General features: G+C 36.7%; 1 protein-coding gene across 8 annotated transcripts; it reads left to right on the top strand.

The window, feature by feature from the left end:
- The first annotated feature begins 676 nt into the window (after positions 1-676).
- IWS1 (interacts with SUPT6H, CTD assembly factor 1) lies at positions 677-19651 on the top strand. 8 transcript variants are annotated; one of them, XM_087933008.1, is made up of 16 exons: positions 677-906; positions 3002-3073; positions 5298-5413; positions 7074-7863; positions 9338-9527; positions 9718-9775; positions 10506-10600; positions 11659-11809; positions 12731-12813; positions 13911-14040; positions 14498-14615; positions 15430-15541; positions 15858-15914; positions 16085-16196; positions 16644-16803; positions 19265-19651. In XM_087933008.1, the coding sequence occupies exons 1-15, from the start codon at positions 873-875 to the stop codon at positions 16770-16772; spliced, it is 2247 nt and encodes a 748-aa protein (XP_087789134.1). In that variant the 5' UTR covers positions 677-872; the 3' UTR covers positions 16773-16803; positions 19265-19651. The 8 variants fall into 8 exon arrangements, with proteins under 8 accessions (XP_087789134.1, XP_087789135.1, XP_026557086.1 ...); XM_087933009.1 differs by having other exon boundaries at positions 677-720; XM_026701301.2 differs by lacking the exon at positions 16644-16803.
- Positions 19652-20697: the final 1046 nt, after the last annotated feature.

Consider the following 20697-nt stretch of genomic DNA (forward strand, 5'->3'; position numbering starts at 1 on the left):
GTTAATATAACCTCAAACCCGCACGACAGCTAAATGACATCAAAATAAAGGACAGGAAAATTCAACTGTTATCTAGTGGCTGGGCGGATGTTTGTAGCGAATAACATTTTAGTCCTCTTTATCCAAGGCTGAAATGGGAATGGTCAGCAGCGATGTTACCGCGGCTTTTGTTAACCAAAAGGCAGAACCGCCAAAGCGGAGACTAAAAGGGTTTAGAGAGAAAGCTCGGCTTAACAGCCTGTACTTTTAAGATGCGGCTTTTTAAAATCCGAGGCAAAGAGCGGATTAAGCATAGGAAAGCTGCAAAGGCCATCGTTTTCCCCCCACGTGACAAGAGTCTGAAAATAAACTCCTTATTCTATACCGCCGTTATAAAAAAAAAAAAAACCTATCCCGGGTAGGATAAACGCTCATCAGTTTTCTCCGATCTACAGTCGTTCCTCAAAACATCGTTCGATTCCGAGTCTCATAACCCGCCGGAAATCTTCAAGGTATACCCGAGGCGCTACTCTTCCCACTTTCGTATCTCTCTGGTCCGAGAACCTCGCCCCGACGGGCTCATCGAAGCCAACGCCCTTCCTCTCGGAACGCTTCTGCGACAGCACGGCCCTGTCAATCATCGCGAGCGGAAGAGGACGCCATTTCAGACCTGCGGAACTACGGCGCGAGGGTTGATGGGAAGATCGTGAATACTGTTGCTTCCGGCTTAAAAACTGGAAGGTGATTCCCAGCCCCCCCCTTCCCTCCCTTCCTCCCTCTCCCCCTCCCCCGCTTCGATCCGGTGTCTGAGCTCCTCTTTGGCTCCCGCCGTTCCCATCGGAGCGACCCCCCCCCGCTCCGCTGTTCAGCCGGTTGTAGTGGGAGGCGGGGCTATGGAGACGGAGTATTACAGTGGGGAGCAGTCAGGTACAGTCGGAGGAGGCGGGAGGGTGAGCTCGGACCGGCTGCTAGGATTTGGACCGTAGGGTTGCATGTGAGCGAGAGAGAGAGAGAGAGAGAGAGATCAAGGGGGTCCACCAGCTTTCTTGCTGTATGGTTGTTCCGGCAACCGGGTGCGTAGCGTACCCGTTAGGCCCCATTGTGCTAATGAGTCTCTTGATGCCGGACCGTTGCCCGAGTTCCTCAACCCGAGACCCTCTAGATCAGTTGAGCTGCCGTTTAAATAATCGCTGGGACGAAGCTGATACATTTAATAAAAGTGACGCTGACCGGCAGGGAGAGAGAAATTTGCCCAATCTGCTTAATTGGGTGTCATATTTCTATATTATGTTTTGATAGTTGGTATGTTTCCAAATATAGTTTCGAAATAAGGAAGGAATACAGATTTTGGGCCCCTATGATCTATGATGCTTTTTGACCTCCTGAAGGAAGACAAAAGAGGGAAACGTTCGCCAGTCCACCAAACTCACTTGAAGCTTCTGTTTAATTTTATAATCATTGGGGGGCGGGGCGGGGGTGGGGGACGACGAACAAAGATAAAATGGAATTCAATTTGTATGGCTAGAATAGTATGTTGAGCTGTGTGTTATGGAGATGCCCATTGAATCCAGATCTCTGCCCAACCTAAATACTGAATTTTTTTGAGGGGTGTTATTGTTTGTAGTATTATTTATACTATTGAAGTCTTCAAGTATGGGTAGCAAATATAATTTAAAAAAGAATGGAGAGCTATTATTTATTCACTAGATTTTTATCCCGCCTTTACTACTATATAAGTAAGCCAAATGCTCCTTCCTTCACCTATTTTCCTCACTGGTGAGATTAGCTAAGAGAGAGCAACCAAGGTCACCCGGGTGGCTTTTATGCCTAAAGTGGGACTAGAACTCACAGTTTCCTGATTTCTAGGCCAGAATCTTTAACCATTACACCAAACTGGCCCTCAGTTGACTATATGTTTGAAAGGGGAGCAGGCATTTCACTTGATGAATAGATTTATCTTTGTCTTAGCTTGTTTTTATTCTACTACACAGTGGAAAATTAGAATTAGTTTTGAGTTAGTAACATTTGCCGAAAAAAAGGAAATGTTTTGTGGAGCTAATTCTTCAAGTAAAGTTTCCTCTTTTTTGCCTAATGTACAAATCGATTCTGTATAGTAATCATAGAATAGGGATAGGGTGGCTTTTATTCACTTTTACTTATTTTAAACTGCACCTTATTTCAGCCTTAAACAGCGTGATTTAATGGTGAGAGATATTGCAGCCCAAAATCATGAAGACAGTTATGTTAAGGAGCCTACTCTATTTTCACTTTTATGTCTAGTGTAGAATAGAAATATACTCAAATGCAATTGAGAAAGATTTATTATTGTAGCCAGTGATCAGTCCATAAAGATATTACATACATAACACCAATAGTAATTAATAAAATAATGAGGTAAGCAAATCAAAGTGTTGATCTTCTTATATATTGCATGATATAATTTGGCCACACTTAAAGAATTGAGTCTGGAATAAGAGTTTTAAATAAAACTGATGAAAATTATAGAGGAAATTTAATTAACAGCTCACAACAGGTGTCAGCATAAAACAAACAATATAAGTTTAGTAATTTCAGTGGTTCCTTTGCATGGGCATAATTTGGATTTGAATGGGTTACCCTTGTATCTTCCCTCTAAAATTACTGATAGAAGTATACTGAATTGTGCCAACATTAAGACGATCCTTAGTTTTGGGATAGCAATTGGTTTAGATAACTGGCAGGTCTGAGAGGTATGCAAGAACTATTTAAAATATGTCATTAAGGACATATATCAGGTTAGGTTGAATAAATGTTTTTATGGCATTTGATTCTGTTGTGTAATCCTGCCCTAGCATACATAATTAAATTAAGGAAAACCCCAGGAGTTCCAATTCTTGGTGTGTTGCCTTAGTTCAAGGGGAAACAAAATTATTGGAAAGAGCCCGAGGAGTTAGATCTTCTGGGAAAAGAATTTAGTTCACTACCTGACAACTCATATCCAACCACTGGATTTAATCTTACTAATACCATCCTCTCAATGTAGAATTACATATGGAACACTTGGAATATGCTCCTGAGGAACTTAGTCTGAACCCTTTCCAAGGGGGCAAAAGAGGTATGAATCTATCTGAGCACGAAATGACAATTGTATTTGAACTTGTTCTGAGTGCACTCAAAATGCAGCAAGAATAAGAAATGTCCATTTACTGTAAAATAATTTTTCCAGGGCTGTAGCTGATTTTTGGGCCTTTGAGTTACATAAATATACATTTTACATGTAGGTATGGCATAAAATACAACACTAAAATATTTAAATAACCAGTTGTGTGGTTGTTTAATTTCCAGACATATTTTATGGTGTTTGGCTGGCATTTGGTCAATGTCTTTGTCTTAATATACTTGATTTCTAAGGCTACTGTACTCAGTGTTCAGTCAAAGCTCGCAATGCTCTCGATCATTGTAGAACTGGGAGAGCAGAACTACTCCATCTGCTTTAAAAACAGATTACTGTATATTGCTCTGCCTATGTTGAGGAATAATGGGAGAAATTGTTCATGCTAGCAACTAAAGGATTGATGTAATAATTGAATAATAATGGTTCCAGAATATATCTGTGCCAAACTCTTCTGTTAGCAGAATTTTTCTTGATGCAATGATTCTGGGTAATGCATCTGATCTTTATAGATGAATTGTCCTATAATTTATAGATAAGCAAAAGGAACCTTCTATCTATAGATATAAAGGTTTTGAAGTTTATATGCTATGTTTATATTAAGATGGGAAGCAAAATCAAGAACTGCTATAAAATCAATGAAGGCTGCATATAACTTTGCACATGGCTTTTAAGTGTATTTTTTGCCAGATATTACAGAATAAGAGCATGGTGTTAAGAGTGAGCATTTCTAAATTCAACTTGTTTCTTGACTAATGCTGTGTTTTCTCTTAAGTCTAGCCAATCCTGGAACTTAATAGATATCTGACTGGCATGTTATTTACTGATAATGCTGAGGAGACCGTTAGATCAATTATTTGGCAGATATTAATTATCTTTTTTTTTCATAAATGGGGAACTATTAGGCCAAGGCACCAAATATGCATTTGTATTGTTAACATTTTAACTCATGTTGATTTCATTTTGATAAGCTGATTAGTTATGTGTTCCTTTTTAAATGGGCCAGAACATAACTTTTCTCAATGAACATTATATAGACAGTTGCTGCCCCATTCCTATACCTTTCTACATTATTTGTATGGAATGAGCATTTGTTTCTATAGTTCACTGGATATGTTTATAGTATTTCAGAATTGGTTATCTTGATTATATTGAGTTAATAGCTCAATCATATCCAGCCCCTGCCTGAAATTAAATGTCTAAACAAATCTTAATTATGGAATATTTTGTTCCTGTTATTTATATTTTTATTTATTTAGTCATTTTCAGTGCTGCCCAGTTTAAAATTAGGCATACAGCATAAAAGATCGCAAAATACAACAACAACAAAACAATATCCAATGATTTAATAAAAGCTATGGTTAAAACCAAAACTTAGGGCCCAACACCACCCTAACCCAAGATGTAATGAAAAAAACAAGTTTTTGGATCTCTTTATAATACAGTAAGGTACACATAGCTGAGGGGGAGATGGTGTAGAACAGTGATGGGGAGCCTTTTTGGCATTGAGTGTCCAAACTGTAACACATGCATGTGCACCAGAGTGCCAGAAAGCGAAAACCAGCTGGCCGGTGCGCATGCACACACCGGCCAGCTGGTCTTCACGCATGCCAGAGTGGTGGAAACCGGAAGACCAGTTGTCAATTTGCATGCATGCCCACAAAGAGGGCTCTGCGTGCCATCTGTGGCACGCGTGCCATAGGTTCGCCATCATGGGTGTAGAACATAGAGGGCACAGCTTACAGGATAAAGATGTTACACGGGCTTGACAAGATATAGCCATAATTGCCTATGGCACTGCTTTTCATACCAGTTGCAATTTGCAAGTGGTTTTCAAGAACAGCCCCACGTGGGGAACATTGTGTGAGGTTACCAGAGTATGAGTGACTATTTGAAGACTCCCTGGTCTAGGGAAAGGATAATTGGCACATAAGATGGATTTATGCAAATTGTCCATTAATGCTGAAGAGAAAAGTACAGTATTATTCCCCTGTTGACTCCAAAGTGGTAAATTATCTCACTCAGCAGTCTTGTAAAGGTGTTAAGGGGCAAGAATATAGACATAATTAAAACTAGTACAATATTATTTTGCATTGATGTAATTGTTTCTATGTATTGAAAGTTGTCATCAACTTTCAGTTTGATTTAAACAAGCAATGTGTTACAGATGATGGTGGAGCCACACCAGTACAGGATGAGCGTGATTCAGGATCAGACATGGAAGATAACAAAAACGAACAACACTCTGAATCAGAGAATGGAAGCATAGGACAACATTCAGAGGTAGTCATGAAATATATATTTTAAATTAACTGGAAATTATACTGCCTATGGTTCCTATTTGTTTAAGCAAAGGATTTTTTAAAAGTTAAATTCATATGATCTTTTAAAAGTAACTGTAGATTTCAGTATTTCACTATAAAGTGAAGGATAGTAATGCTTTGACACTACAGTTAACTTTTTCAAAATGTACAAGCAAAAAAACATTTTTGAAGATTTTGCATAGATGTCATATGTATATTTCAGTGAGGTTTTCAGTAACACTCATTATTAAATAGCTATTAATACTGTTAACTGAAGCAGTTTGGAAAAGGATCCAGGCTTGGCTTGCCTGAAATGACTATGCCCTTCCCCAGTTTCCTCCAAGGCCAACGTAGCCGCCCTCTCAATCTTTGTAGGCTCTTGTTCCAGCTTATCTTCCCCTGCAGATTCAGATTCCCATGAGGGCATGACAGCTACATTTTCTTTATGATCATCTGTCCCATACCTAATCTTTCAGGTCTTCCTACAGTTCACTTATCACTGCCCATCAGTTTTCTTACAGACCTAGCCTAATGACAAAGCAAGTGGAGGCACAGTAGCTAGAATGCAGTATTGCAGGCTAACTTTGCTGATGCCGACTGTCAGCAGTTCAGCAGTTCGTCTTACTGGTTTAAGATTGACTCAGCCTTCCATCCTTCCAAGGTCGATAAAATGAGGACCCAGATTGTTGGGGCTATATGTTAATTCTGCAAATTCTGAAGAGGGCTGTAAAGCACTGTGAAGCGGTATATAAGTCTAATTGTTATTGCAATTGCTATTCTTGTGAACCTGTAAGGGTTCCATTTTTGAGGAGGCTCCGTAAACTCCACTAACAAATAGAGCCTCCTTAAAAAATGGAGCCTTCTTAAAACAAACAAACAAAACCTTGTTGCAAAATAGCAGGAATCGGCCACCAGGCTGTATTTGTAAGAAACTGATCCTGTATCAAGCTGTGTACCTTTCTGAGAAGCTGCAAAAAAACACAAAGGTAAATTGGGTGTTACTGGGACCTGGAGCAGGGCAAGCCTTGCAAATTCTTGGGTGGGATCTCTCCTCCTTTGCTTGGAGGCTCCAGACTGCCTGATCTCCCATTGCTTGCTGGAATTTGGCAACTTCAACTGGCCTGACCTCCCCTTGCTTGCTCAGTGGGAAGAGAGCTAGAGATTTGCAAGCTACAGCTGGCTTGATCCTCCTCGCTAGCTGGGAAGGAAGCTGAAGTTCTGCAGGGACCCTGGAGATAAGTGGGAGCACAGGGTGCCTTAGGTGGGGGTAGCCTCAGTTGGGAGTTGGGGCAGGTGATACGTGACCTCTATAGGTCTTCTAAGGATTCCCTCAACCCTGAGGTATCCAGTACTCAGTTTAATGACCCTCGCATTCGTTTAACCATTACATCAGGGAGAACAGGGATGAGGTTGTTAAGTGAAGCCATTTTGCTTAACAACCATCACAGCATGTGACCCTAATGGGCAGGCTCCATTACAGGTTTATTTCAAGGAGTACCTGTACTTAATTTACAGTTAAATTCTATTTTAATGCTAAACATTTCATCTGTAATACCTGTGATAGCTTTTGGTGTAATTCTATTATTTGAGTTGGCCTTCATTTACGTTCTTCAGCTTCCTTGATATTTTTATTTTTCCAGAATGAACTTAGTGATGGGGAAGATGACAGACAAACTCTAGAACATCCCATGACAGACTCAGAAAATGAAGATACACCAAGAGAGAAACATAGTGATTCAGAAAACGAGGATGCCGTTAATCATATTGGCAGTGACTCAGAAAACGAAGGGGTCGATAGAGAGAAAGATAGTGATTCTGATATTGAAGATAATCCTGTTCAACCTGCCAGTGACTCTGAGAATGAGGATGCTGTAAATAACCAGGCCAGTGATTCTGAGACAGAGGAGCCTCCGAAGGGCCATGGCAGTGAATCTGAAAATGAAGAACCTCCAAGGCACACGGGCAGTGATTCCGAACATGAGAGTTTGCATAAAAGGCATGAAAGTGATTTAGAAAATGAAGAACCCCAGAAACATCCAGCCAGTGACTCAGAAATTGAGGAGCACCCAAAAAACCATGACACTGATTCAGAAAATGAGACAGTGCAAAAACCTATTGTCAGTGACTCGGAAAATGAGGAGCAAAAGGTTCAGTCCAGTGACTCTGAATCTGAAGATCCCTCCAGAAATAAAAAGAAAGTAGAGGTAGGTGACAGTGATGGAGAAAATAAGAAAGAAGAGGAACTGGTGAATACTGCTCAGCTTTCAGATGGCGATATTGGAAAAAAACTTCATGGCTTTGACAGTGAAGAAGAAGGAAGTCCCAAAAAACAGAAGATAGACAGTGATGAAGAAGATGGAAAAGAAGAGGAGAAAGTGGCCAAAAGGAAAGCTGTTGTGCTCTCTGATAGCGAAGATGAAGAAAGAACACGTAAGGAAAAATGAATTCCGAACTAATTTTCAATCTGTATATGCTATGATTCCAAACTAAGTGTGTGACATAAAGGTTTGGCTCTGAACATTTATACGTGATGAGTCTCACATCAGTTTATTATCGCTTGCATCATCCAGGTGAATAAAATGCATAAGCAATCATACCATTAGGCAGTGCACATTCAGTAGAAATAAACATAGAATAGGATAAATGTGCAAATAGCTGTCTGAACAGTGATTCATTTTGATATGTCTAACCATATGATCTTGTATTTTGGAATAGACTAAATGTATCACATCTTTAAAAGCTGAATCCTCAAAAATTGGAGGAAAGGATCTGAAAAATTTCTAAAATTCTGTTGATATCAGTATTGCCTTATTCTACCAGCTGAAACATTAAGCCACCACAGTAAAAAAGGACACTGGTAAACTCCAGTTGCTAGAAATTGTCCTCGGTCTATGTCCAGTTTGGAAAAGTACATGAAAAGCAAATTAGTGTGCTCATTTAATTGTGAAGAAAAGTACTGGAACTATTGGATATGTTGCAACTACCCTATCTTCCCTAGATATATTTGATTATATATTTGTACTTTTCTGCTTCAACTTTAGCACTTTTTGTTCTATCCATTCTTTCCAGTAATGAAATATTGGGGGAATGTAATTTTTTTCCATATAGGATGGGAGCAATCAGAGATATCAAAGCAGAAAGTGCAGATTTCTTTTAATGTTTGTGTGTGGCAAATCATGTTTAAAAATGAAATTATGTTCAATCGTCAGTATGTCGATGAAGATTCTCATTTATCCAGTGTAGTTCTCTGGAAGTTGAGTCATAGCAATTGGATTTCCTTTTTTAGTTTGAAACCTTCACTGCTTATTCAAGTGAAGTCTATTCTTGATTGTTTTACAAATATTGCAGCAGTCCAAAATAAACTTTCTAAGGTGTGCATGGTGAATGATTTCTCTTCAGTAAAAGAGAATGGGCCATACAGTAGTACATTGGATTGCTTTTGCTATGGGTTTGCTGTCATCCTCCAGTTCTATGGTGATATGAGGCATCCACATTTACTGTGTTACGTTATTGCCACTTAAATACTCAATAGCTCTTCCCACCCCAAATGGTTGCTATTTGACATAACAACATAGCAGGTTGAAACTTTTGCCTTGGTACATTGATTAACAGGAAACATTATCAAAATGAATTGGGAGAGATCTACAATGACTTTTCTGGGGGGAAATGGTGTTTTTAAACAAACAAAGGTGTTAAAATGGAACCTTATTTCTTCAGAATGGTTACTGCAATTATTAATAAAGCTAGAAGGACTGTTATGTGACACAAGTTTAATTTTTCTGCAGTTGCAAATAATTCCTTTTGCTTTTATTGCTAAGGAGATTTTTTTCTCAACTAAATTAATAATTATTTTGCTCCATATTGGCTCAGTTTTTGATTCATTTATTTATTCATCTATTGGCAGCTGCAAAAAAGGGCCGCATTATCTCTGATGGTGATGAATCAGATAGTGATGCTACATCAGAGAAATATGAAAAGCAAAAGAAATCTATCGCTTCTGATAGTGAGGAAGATGATGACAAGGATGACAGTGGAAAGAATAAAGAAGAAAAAGACCTTTTTGGAAGTGACAGCGAGTCAGGAAATGAACAAGAGTAAGTAGTTTTAAGTTACAAGATTAAGTTCTGGAACAATATTAAATAGATGGGACATGTATTTGATTTTTTCTATACTACCTGGTGGTGTTTTAAGTTAGGTGGCCACATGGATTCTTTAAATAAATAAATGTTTTTGTGTTAGGTAGCATTCCCAGAAGATGGTTATGAACATCTTGTTTTTTTCTAGAAATCTCATAGCAGATATATTTGGAGAATCTGGAGATGAGGAAGAAGAGGAATTTACGGTAAGTACATCATGAATTTATATTTTGTTCTTCTCATCCACCATTCCTTCCTGCATTTTAGAGGCATTTACCAATGCATGTTCCTTTAAGTAACTTTCATCTTAGTTAAATAGTTTTCTTAGACTGTGGTAACAAAATAGTATGCCTTTTTCAAGTTCACCACGCTTCATTGGGAATTTTTTTTTTTTCCTGTTCCTGGATCAGAAAGGCAACCTCAATTTTATACCATAAAATATAAAAACACAATAAAAGCTTAAAAATGAATAAATAATAACAGACAAAACAAACAGAAAACGAATAACCTAACTAAACATAGGTTGCTGGTGTTGAAGCCATACTCTTTGCTTTATTCAGAGAGATTAGTTGTATTTGCATTTTCTGAAGACCATTAGCGAGCTACTTCCATAATGCTAAAAAACTTGCATAGGCATGTCAGTTTTGCTTGAAGCAGAGTTATCTCTCTTTATCTTTTTCTCATCTTTCCTGATGGAAATATTCTGGACACTACCAAAATCCTGCATGCCGTTTCATCACATTTGAATTTTATTAATTTGTTAGCTTTATCAGTTGCTGGATACACCATTGATAGCCTTGGCCAGCTGGAAATGTGATGTCATGGATGAAATATTAATATGAACCTTCAAAGCTTTAAATGCTATGATTGATCTCTGTTAAGTGTTCTTAAAAATGTACATTATACTTAATCAACTTCTATTGTGTTTAACCCAAGGGATTTAACCAAGAGGATTTGGAAGAGGAGAAAGCAGAAAGAAAAGAAGTAGCAGATGAGTCAGATTCTGATGACAATATCAAAAGAGGAAAACAGTGAGTCTCTTAATGATAGTTACAAGAAACCAAATCGATCTGATGTGTATCAAATTATATATCACATTTAAAAATCCTGCCGTGTCTTTAGGCATTTCAACATAGCATACATATTTCTCTCCCCCTCCCCAGTTTAAATTTATCTTTTCCTAATCCTAATTCAAGTTTGAGGAGGAGCCACAGCCTAAACTGTAGTAAAAGTTTTAATTAGGACAAATGTTTTTGTTTTTATTAGAATTCTATGTTGCCTTCTACTACAAAGGAGGCAGAGCTAGTCAGATGAGGATGTCAATGCTTTCTCTAAATCAATTTCTGATATTAATCAAACCCTCTACAAACCATCCATCCATATACTGGATAAGGTACTCTTTGAAAGCATTGACATTTCCATTATTTGTATTTTTGGTTTCACAGCCAACTTGCTTTCACCGAATGTTTGTTTAGGTTTCATGTGTTTTTATATAGTATAAGGCCTATGCAGATCCTTTAACATTCCCATGGGATTCAGGTATTCAGCAGGTTCTGACCAGTTCTGGAGAACTGGTAGTGGGAATTTTGAGTAGTTTGGAGAACTAGCACTTCTGACTGGAGATTTTACAGTATCCTTCCCCTGCCATGCCCACCAAGCCACGCCCACAGAACTGATAGTAAAAAAAAATATGAATCCCACCATTGGCTTCAGGTTAAAGAATGGAACTATAGTCCTAAGGTGGTAAAAATGTAAAAATCACTTGGCTGTTTCATGTACTGTGAGTGATAGCAGATAACTTAAAACCTAATTTACAGTTTGAAACTTGTTTGTCAAGGCATTTCCATACTTTTGCTTTTTGTAATTCTTGAGGGTGCTAGCTTATTCTTTTTCTTTAAATACAAGTACATTTATAATTTCAGGATTGTGGCCAAAGTTCTAAATCCTACATCATAATTTTTAGAAGTAGATAAAGTGCTCTTTATTTTGTTGATTGACCTAGTGCCAAATAGGTATTATACGTATGAGAACCATGCTCACTTAAATTTATTTAAGCTGTGACTGTATCCTGTTAATCTTTGTCTTTCAGTATGGACTTCATGTCAGATTTTGATATGATGTTACAACGGAAAAAGAGCATGAGTGGCAAACGCCGGCGCAATCGGGATGGCGGGACATTCATTAGTGATGCTGACGATGTAGTCAGTGCCATGATTGTTAAGATGAATGAAGCCGCAGAGGTGTGTCTGTTGCTTTCCAAGGCTTGTAAGGATATAATAATGAAATTATTTTAAACTGCATTGCGGGAAAAGATTAAGTTTGTCTCATTGAATTGAGTACAGGAATCCTCAACCTATGACCAAAATTGGGACCAGACTTCTGTTGTTAAGCAATGCAGTCACTAAATGAACTGTGCTCGATTTTAACTCTCTCCCCCCCCCCCCCCAAAGATATGCTTTTCCCAGTGAGTATGTATGTCAGAAGCCCCCTGGGAAGGTCACAAATGGTGATCACATGACTCCAGGACACTGAAACTTCTGTAAATACATGCCAGTCGCCAAGTACCTGAAGTTTGATCACATAACCACTGCAACGTTCATAATGTGAGGACTGGTCATGTCACCTTTTTCCGTGCTGTCAGCTTTCAATAGTCGTTAAATAAATGGTTTTAAGTTGAGGATTACCTGTAGAGCCAAAGCTTACAGTGATTTAAATGCTGATATCTAATCTACAAATATTTTTAAAAAGGTTCATCACATTCTTTCTATTTACAAAGCACAGCATTGCTTGTTAAATTTGCCCTTTTTATTGTTTACATAGTTCCTGGGGGATAGGGGAACTGCTATTCCTGCTTCTTCCTAATATCACAAAAGTATAAGTGTTCTTGTGTGGCTGATGGGTACACTGAATGAAATTCTGTGAACTATCTGGTTACAGAAATCTCATTGATTAAATACATTAAAAACCTCATATATAAATGAAATAAAAAGCAATGAAATTTACACAACTATAATTGCTATTTTTCTTAGTTTTAGGGTTAAGGCTTAGGCTTTCTTTTTTAGTTATTTCTTTATAAAAGGTTGTAATTGATTTGATTTGCAAGTGTTTTAAGCATCTTGCTTTTTTTGCTTATTTTTAATGCCATGTGTAATTTCTTGCAGGAGGATAGACAGTTGAACACACAGAAGAAACCAGCACTAAAGAAATTAACTTTGCTCCCAACTGTAGTCATGCATCTTAAAAAGTAAGAAAAACTCTAATTCTTTCTTTTTGTACATTATTGGAAAAAAGAAGCTGTGATATATTGTAGATGGTCATATACTAATTGTTATTTGTTTTTATCTAGTAAGTAAGTAGATATTGTAATTCTCCTTTGTTTAAATAAATTTGATTTTGTATTTTAAAATGAGATGAATTTAAATTTTTAAAGACTAACATACTGTTGAAAATAACAGGACTAAAGTTTTGCTATACTTTGGAAGGTTTTATTAAAATCACTGAATTGCTAAAGGATTTTAAATACAGTGAACAAATCTTACTCTGATAAAAGTTTTTCAAATAACTTGTTTGGAGCTAGATTGATCTGTTGAATCTGTTGACAATATCAGTGAGTCATTTCCTTGTAATAACGAGTATCTACATACCCATGTGCATTCAAACTATTTAGGTATTTGCACCAAATTAGCTTATATCCTCTAAAAGTTGTTTTTAAGTGTTGCATAGAATCATAGGATGCAGTGGAAACTTAGAAGTATGATCCATAAGACTATTTCTGACAGATGACAGTCCTGTCTCAATCCATGTCTTTTGAAGACATCTCAACACATCACATGGCAGACTGTTCCACTGGTTGACAGATCATACAGCCAGGAGATTTTAACCAAACTAGCCTATATTTTACTATGAAGAAATTTGTTATAAGGCCATGCTAAAGTATAGATTTAGTATACTGTATCTATGGCATTCCCTAATCCACTAATAATTTTATCCAAGAAGATGATAAGATTAGTCTGGTGTGGTTTGTTTGCAAAACAACCCCTTTGCCTACTCCTATTAATCAAATCAAGTGCTCATAGAGATGCTGCTTGATAGTCTGTTCAAAGATCTTGCCCAATAGAGAAATCAAACGGATAGATCAGCAGGGCAAAGAGTTGTAACCAGAAGGTGGCTACACAGGTGATTTAAAATTGAAAAGAGCTTCCCATCCTGTCTTAATACTTTTGTCATTTTAAGCATGGATTGTTCAGTGGCAACAAAGAAAGAAATTGACGTATTTCCAAAAATACGCCCTTTCCCTTACTTTTGAACTGCTAGCTTAAACATTTTTTTTCCAATTTTTAGGCAGGACTTGAAGGAAACCTTCATTGACAGTGGTGTGATGTCAGCCATCAAAGAGTGGCTTTCTCCATTACCAGATCGGAGTCTTCCTGCCCTGAAAATTCGAGAAGAGCTTCTGAAGATTCTACAAGAGGTAAGCCTCCCGTGCATGTAGCATCAGCATAATTTATTTGGAAGACTTACTTTGTATTCTGCAAAAAATGATCTTTTTGAAAGATTAATAGGCACATAGCAGTGCCTATTAATGAATAGTGATACCTGCACAGTTTCAGTGCCTTCAGAAGTACTTTCATTTTAAAACCAATACAATAATGAAGCATAGCTTCTCTGTGAAACCAAATTCTATAAAACTTAAGAAAGAAACTGTTGAAAATGTGGAAATCTCTGAATTTACTTATTTCCAATACATGCATAATTTCTTCCAGTTTCCACGACTGGAACTCTATAGCTTGCCTGAGCATCTATTTCTTTCTACTTTAAAAAATCCTTCCTGATATTTTTACCTAATATGCTTAGACTTTTGATATCAAAACAACCTGCAATTCTGAAGTTTTAAACAGAATATAGTTTTTCGTCATTCTTTTTTGTAGTTACCTAGTGTGAGTCAGGAGACCTTAAAACACAGTGGAATTGGAAGAGCAGTGATGTATCTCTACAAACACCCAAAGGAATCGCGGCCCAACAAGGATATGGCAGGAAAGCTAATTAGTAAGTAAACTGTGATGTACCATAGGCTACTGAAAAATAAAATTCATCATAAATTACTTTAATTAAAGTAATTAATTAAAAATAATCCACCTATCCCAGGTCTTTGGAAATGACTCAGTAAATGGATAAAAATGCCAAATCTAGTCTGAACATCTGGCTGACTATGGAACAAACTGTAAAAATAATTAAAATAATTAATGAATGAAAAAGAACTGAAAAAACCCTCAAAGGGAAGACTTGATGGATCGCTAGGTCCTTCCCCTCTAATCTCAGTTCTCTATGTTTCTAAAATAGAAAATGCTACCAAACTTTCATATTGTTGAATACACTGCTTATTTTATTTTATTTTCAAAATGTTATTTTTTTATAAAAATCCTTTTTATGTTATGTTTGTGTTCGAGAATTCAGATAAATGTGTACAAGATTACCATTGATAAATGCAGGCCTAAATATACATAAAGCTTTTATATTTCAGTTTTTAAAAACTCATTGTTAAATGAGAGGCCTAAACTACAGCTATCTTAAATATATGTCAGTGGTATAGTACTTTTATACATATGTTGAATTTAACAGTAACTACAGTGTATATTTTCAGTATTTATGATAATTCTAAAAATATATATTTTCAGATTTAATTAAAATTGTTCTAAGGAACTCATCTTTTATTAATTTTAAATGGACTAAAAAAAATTAAAATTAAGTGGTTCAAGTGGCTGCCTGAGGCCAAGTTTCTTATTGGGTAGATACTGGGTATGTGCTGTTTTGTTACTTTTACTTAATTAACTCTCTTCTCTTTTTAAATAAAACTAAACAGATGAATGGTCCCGGCCCATTTTTGGTTTAACATCAAACTATAAGGGAATGACCAGAGAAGAAAGAGAACAGAGAGATCTGGAGCAGATGCCTCAACGAAGGCGATTAAGCAGGTATCTTACATGAATGTATGGAATCTTTTGAAACTTGTCATTTAGTTTGTAAAGGTTTTGATCTTATGAAAAGTCCTATTTATTTTCAAAAACTGTTTGTTTGCTTCTTTCTGAAGCATTCTTCCTTAGGAGCATTCTTGTTCCTGTGAGTTGCAGTTTGCCGAATTATTATTATTATTATTATTATTATTATTATTATTATTATTATTATTATTATGATGATGATGATGTTTGATTTATAGGAAAGAGACTATTTGAATTATGATTTGTTTACTCCTCTTTTGTAGCACTAACCATTCTTTTTCTGTTTTTGCAGCTCTGGTGGTCAGACACCCCGCAGGGACTTGGAGAAAGTGTTAACAGGAGAGGAAAAGTAGGTGTGACTGATTCGTCAAATACCATTTTGATATCTTACACTTTCACTCTGTGGTTTGTAATGAAGAATGTTGAGCTTTTGTAGGACAAGAAAGCCAACTAAATGGTTTGAGGGTGAGCCTGCAATACCCTTATATTATTTAACAGTATCTTTCTTATTTTTTTTAGAGCTCTCAGACCTGGTGATCCAGGATTTTGTGCTCGTGCCAGGGTTCCGATGCCCTCCAATAAGGATTATGTAGTGAGGCCCAAATGGAATGTGGAAATGGAGTCCTCTCGGGTAAGTGGGCTAATGGAAAAGGAAGACATTTTGTAACATTGAAATTAGATCTATTCTAAATTAGGTGTTGCGTAGAATTCACTGAAATTCTTCTTCCCTGCTGTTCTCCTTCAGTATCGTTTCTATAACTCCATCCATGTACTTCACGTGCTACTATTCTTTCCAGTGTGAAAATGCAGCCTATATATTTATTAACCATTTTATATTGCTGCTATGGCTTTGATCTTGAGATATTTGCACAAAGGATTATTCTCAATCAAATCCCATAAATTATCTCACAAAGCTTGTAGGTGTCTTTCTTTGCTCCATTCTTTCTGCTTGTTATGGTGTAAAATGAAAGCATTCATCTCTTCTGACTTTTATTTTTTATATGTGAAACAAGGCAAAGAAAATGAGCGTTAAATGATTGTGTTGTCTGTCATCAGTAGTCCATTCTTTAATTTTTAGCCCGGGACTCTTAAAAAAGGTATTAATCGTCTGGAAAAACACAAGAGGCGGTTTGCTGAAGAGAAACGTCTCAGCAAAATGCATCGAGCTGTCAAGTTCAGCATTGAAGGCAACCGGATGCCCTTATAGCCTTATATTTCTCTTGTCCCTGATGCAAGAGGTATCCCTGAAGGAAAGTGTGAGCTGTGCATGTGCTGCAGTGCTTGCCTTTGTTATCCATTTAGACAAAAGAGCATGTCTTCAGCAATTCAGAGGTTTCATTAAAGCTTTCCAGTTAGGGAAAATAACTAATACATTGGGGTTTTCTTTTGTTGTTGCTGCTGTTTGTTTTTGAGATTTCCAGGGCTTTGTGACTGAAAAACTAAAAAGAGTTGACATTTAAAAACTGTTTTTTTTCCCAGCAAGAATACTAACAGCAGTTTCATATACCGTTATCTTGTGGTGGTGAGCTTTCCACATGCCCCAACTTGTTGCTTTTATTGTATCCTAACAACTCTTAACAATTTAGCTCATACTAATTCAGATGAGTATCTAGTCGAGTATCAAAAATAATTATATTGATTAGTCAGTTGACCTCATTGTTTCAGAAGATAATAATTGTAACCCAACACTTCTGGAAAATAAAAATATTATGCTAGAGAAAACAGCTACAGAAATGCATCAATTTAAATAGTTGAACAGAATTTCTTAATGATGAAAAAAGTTTTAAATACGGTATAGCTAAATATAAGACATTTTAATTTCCTTTCACTAAAGAAGAACAGTTAAGTGTAAAACCAATTTAAGTAATATAAATTATAATTACAATAAAATGGTATGGGAAGAAGTTTCTACATCATATCCATTTTGGGAAAATCTAGTAAGATATCAATAATCCGGAAAGAATCACCCAGAAAAATAACATCCATTTTATCCTTAATCAAATAAGTCAACTTTGTGGTTTTTTTCCCCCTTTTACATAAAGACAGTTTTTCTCTGTGATCTATTAAGATGGTAGTTAATCCTTATTGCAAATTTGCTCAAAATTTTTTCCTGCATCCTTGCCCCAGTTTGCAGCTGGAGCAAAATGGTGAATTCCCTGCCCCTTGACTCCTTGCCCCTGCTCCCACACTAGATTGCTGTCTTGGGGTGTCCTCATGAGGAGAATGAGCAGCCATGAGAAGAATCGGCTTGGGTAATCTCACATTGTTCTGTTTGATCCAGGAAAGATTAAAGTGAGCCAGTCTGCTTTGGCTCCTGTGTACAAAGCTGTAGTGTCAGTTCCGCTTGTCTACAGAGCTATCTTGAGTCCTCCTGTCTTTGGTCAGCTATCTTCCCCCAGAAGTCTTGGGAATTTACATCACAACTCAAGATCTTTGACATTATTTGGTAAAAGGTTTAACAAAGGTTTGGTCCTAATACAGATTTTGAGATATTTTCTATGAATAATGCAGCATTCTGCTTCTTGTTTTATTTTGTTGTATCTGTTGCTATGAATACCACTAAAGTGTAAGCTAAATTTGTAAAACATTCTTCATGAAACTGTTTAATAATATTCTTCTTTCATTAGTCATGCAGCTACTTCTTATTTTGCTACTTTTGTCTTATACAATATGTTATTATGTATACTAGGTACTTGAATGGTTTGGAATCCCATTCATGTGCAGAGGTGCAGATACTCGCCTCACCATCGGGAGATTGAGAGTTTAGTCTTAGGCAGCGACATATGTTTCTCTATCAGGGTGCAAAGAGAAAATGCCTGCTGTAAACAGTTGAAAGAAATTCAGTGGGGTTCAATCAATTAATACTCTAGATAGGGGTGGCGATGCATCATAAACTTTCCCTTTTTCTTGTCCCCACTGCTATATTTTCCATATTGTATTTACCAAGCCAATCTGCAAAAGATTGTGGAGTTAATAATCTTTTAAAATAGATTTTTATTTGCTTTAATATACAGTACAATAAAAACCTAAAGCATAATTATCCAACATAGGAAAAGGTGCTTTATTTTGAAACATAGCATTAAACCTTGAGAACATAAAGTAATTATGTTGGTAGCCAGTTGTTAAGCAGTTCATTTAATTATGGGAATAGTCAGAATTGTATGTCCATCACAGAATCTTCTAAATATTTCTTGCTACCTTTGATGTTTAAAAACAAGATTGAATGTTAAATTAGAAGAGGAAAATAAACCTTGCCTAAGATATCAGAGGGTCATTAATAGATTTCTTATAATGCCCTTAATGTTCCTGTGAACTGTCCTTTTTGCACACTCCAGTGATTTATGCAATGCTTGTTTCCTATCTTTCTCTTATGAATGAGGTCTGTCTGAATAGCTGAACTAATGCTTGAGTTTTAAATTCACAGTCTAGATTCTGAACTTCAGCAGCATGTGAATTGTGTCAATTTTTCTAAAAAGCAGTATTTCTTTTGTATATATATATATATATATATGTAATATATAGTACATCTCTAGACTGCATTTGAAAGTAAGCTATTGAGAGTCCCTCATAGTGTTACCAGCTTCTGTAATGAAAGGTAGCAACTGCAACAAGGAATGGTGTATGTATGTTTTTGTGGTTCATAAACATCAATATGTCATTGATGACTATTCTAATACTAAATTAAAGTTTTCTTTCAAGTTCCAGGCCAGTTCCAAGAAAGGGGTCAGTCGCCTGGACAAACAGATGCGGAAGTTCACAGACATCAGGAAAAAAAGCAGAACATCCCATGCTGTAAAAATCAGCATTGAAGGCAATAAAATGCCATTGTGACCTTCCCCGGAATCACCTTTGATGGTCTCCTGTATAGACTCTCAGAAGAGGTGTACATTTAAAAAAAAAAACTTTGGGGTTTTTAAGCGCATCTTCAAATTGTTGATTCAGCTGATTATAATACATGTAGATTCAGGGTTATGAACCCTGGGACATTGTTCATTATGGTTTTATTTAATCCTTACCTCTTGTCTCCTTTGTACAGACAAAACCTTGTATTGCTGCAAATCTCATACATTAAAAATCTGTTTCTGAGGTGGGGTTTGTGTGATGTTTTGTGAATTGAATGTGTATATAGAAGTTTTTCTATTCTGAAGCCGCAAAGAATACAAGAGCTTACATTCTTAAGTTATATTTTTATAATTAGAGGTAAATGTGTCTACCTACTGTGTAGATTTCTGTTAACTAACCAAATAATACTATGATAAGCCATCTTTTTCTTTAATACATTTTTTTACTTTGAGACTAAGAAAGACATCACATTTTTGAAGATACAGAAAGAACATATTAAACATTTAATATTAAACATATTAAACAGCTTATATCATGGGGTTTAAGAATCTTCTGAACCTTATAACCTCTTTCATCTATTCTGTAAATGCATTGCCATGTATTTTAATGCTTTATCACAGAATGAACGCATTTAAGCAACAATAGTTGGAAGTAATGAAATTCCACTTCCTATTATAGAGTCAGCCAGATATTCAGACTGGATTTTTTCTATCAGATCCTTTTCAAAGGCCTGAGATGATAGACAGCTATTAATATTTGAAGGGGTTAGAGATATTGTCACGGGATGTAAGCTGTTCCAAACAAAGCTGCTTCTTTGCAATGGCCTGATGGTGATTTAAAACAGAATCATCTGAAGTCATTAATACACTTAGGATCACAATCAGGGGTGGGTTTCTACCGGTTCTGTCCACCTCTGTAGGACCGGTAGCTCTGAAGAGCAGCAGACAGAACTGGTTCTATGTCTCCTGATGTTTTTGCTCACCCACCCATCCAGGCTCTTACCTGATCTTTATTTCCTGATTTTTCAACTTCAGCTGCCCAACGAGGCACAGCTGCAGTTAAAAAAGCAGGAAAAGAGGGCTGTTTCAAAGGGTGTGTCTCTGCACACAGCATGCTGATGACGATTTACAGGCACGCGATCTCGCAGCGTGCAAGGAATCACCAAACCTTGTAAATGACTCAACCGGTAGCTAACCCTGTCTTATTCCACCCCTGATCACAATAGGAACATGTGGATTCATTGAAATTCCTGCAATATGTTTCACTGTCTGATGGCATCTGCTGACCTG

This window comes from Pseudonaja textilis, chromosome 4 (genome assembly GCF_049901715.1).
Source record: "Pseudonaja textilis isolate UNSWEBS1 chromosome 4, rPseTex1.2, whole genome shotgun sequence".
NCBI lineage: Eukaryota > Metazoa > Chordata > Lepidosauria > Squamata > Elapidae > Pseudonaja > Pseudonaja textilis.

Coding starts and splice junctions, on each gene's coding strand:
- IWS1 (XM_026701301.2), top strand. CDS start 873: ATGGAGACGGAGTATTACAGTGGGGAGCAGTCAG. Junction 907..3,001: donor TTACAGTGGGGAGCAGTCAG/GTACAGTCGGAG, acceptor CTCTCAATGTAG/AATTACATATGGAACACTTG. Junction 16,197..19,264: donor TGGAAATGGAGTCCTCTCGG/GTAAGTGGGCTA, acceptor TTTTCTTTCAAG/TTCCAGGCCAGTTCCAAGAA.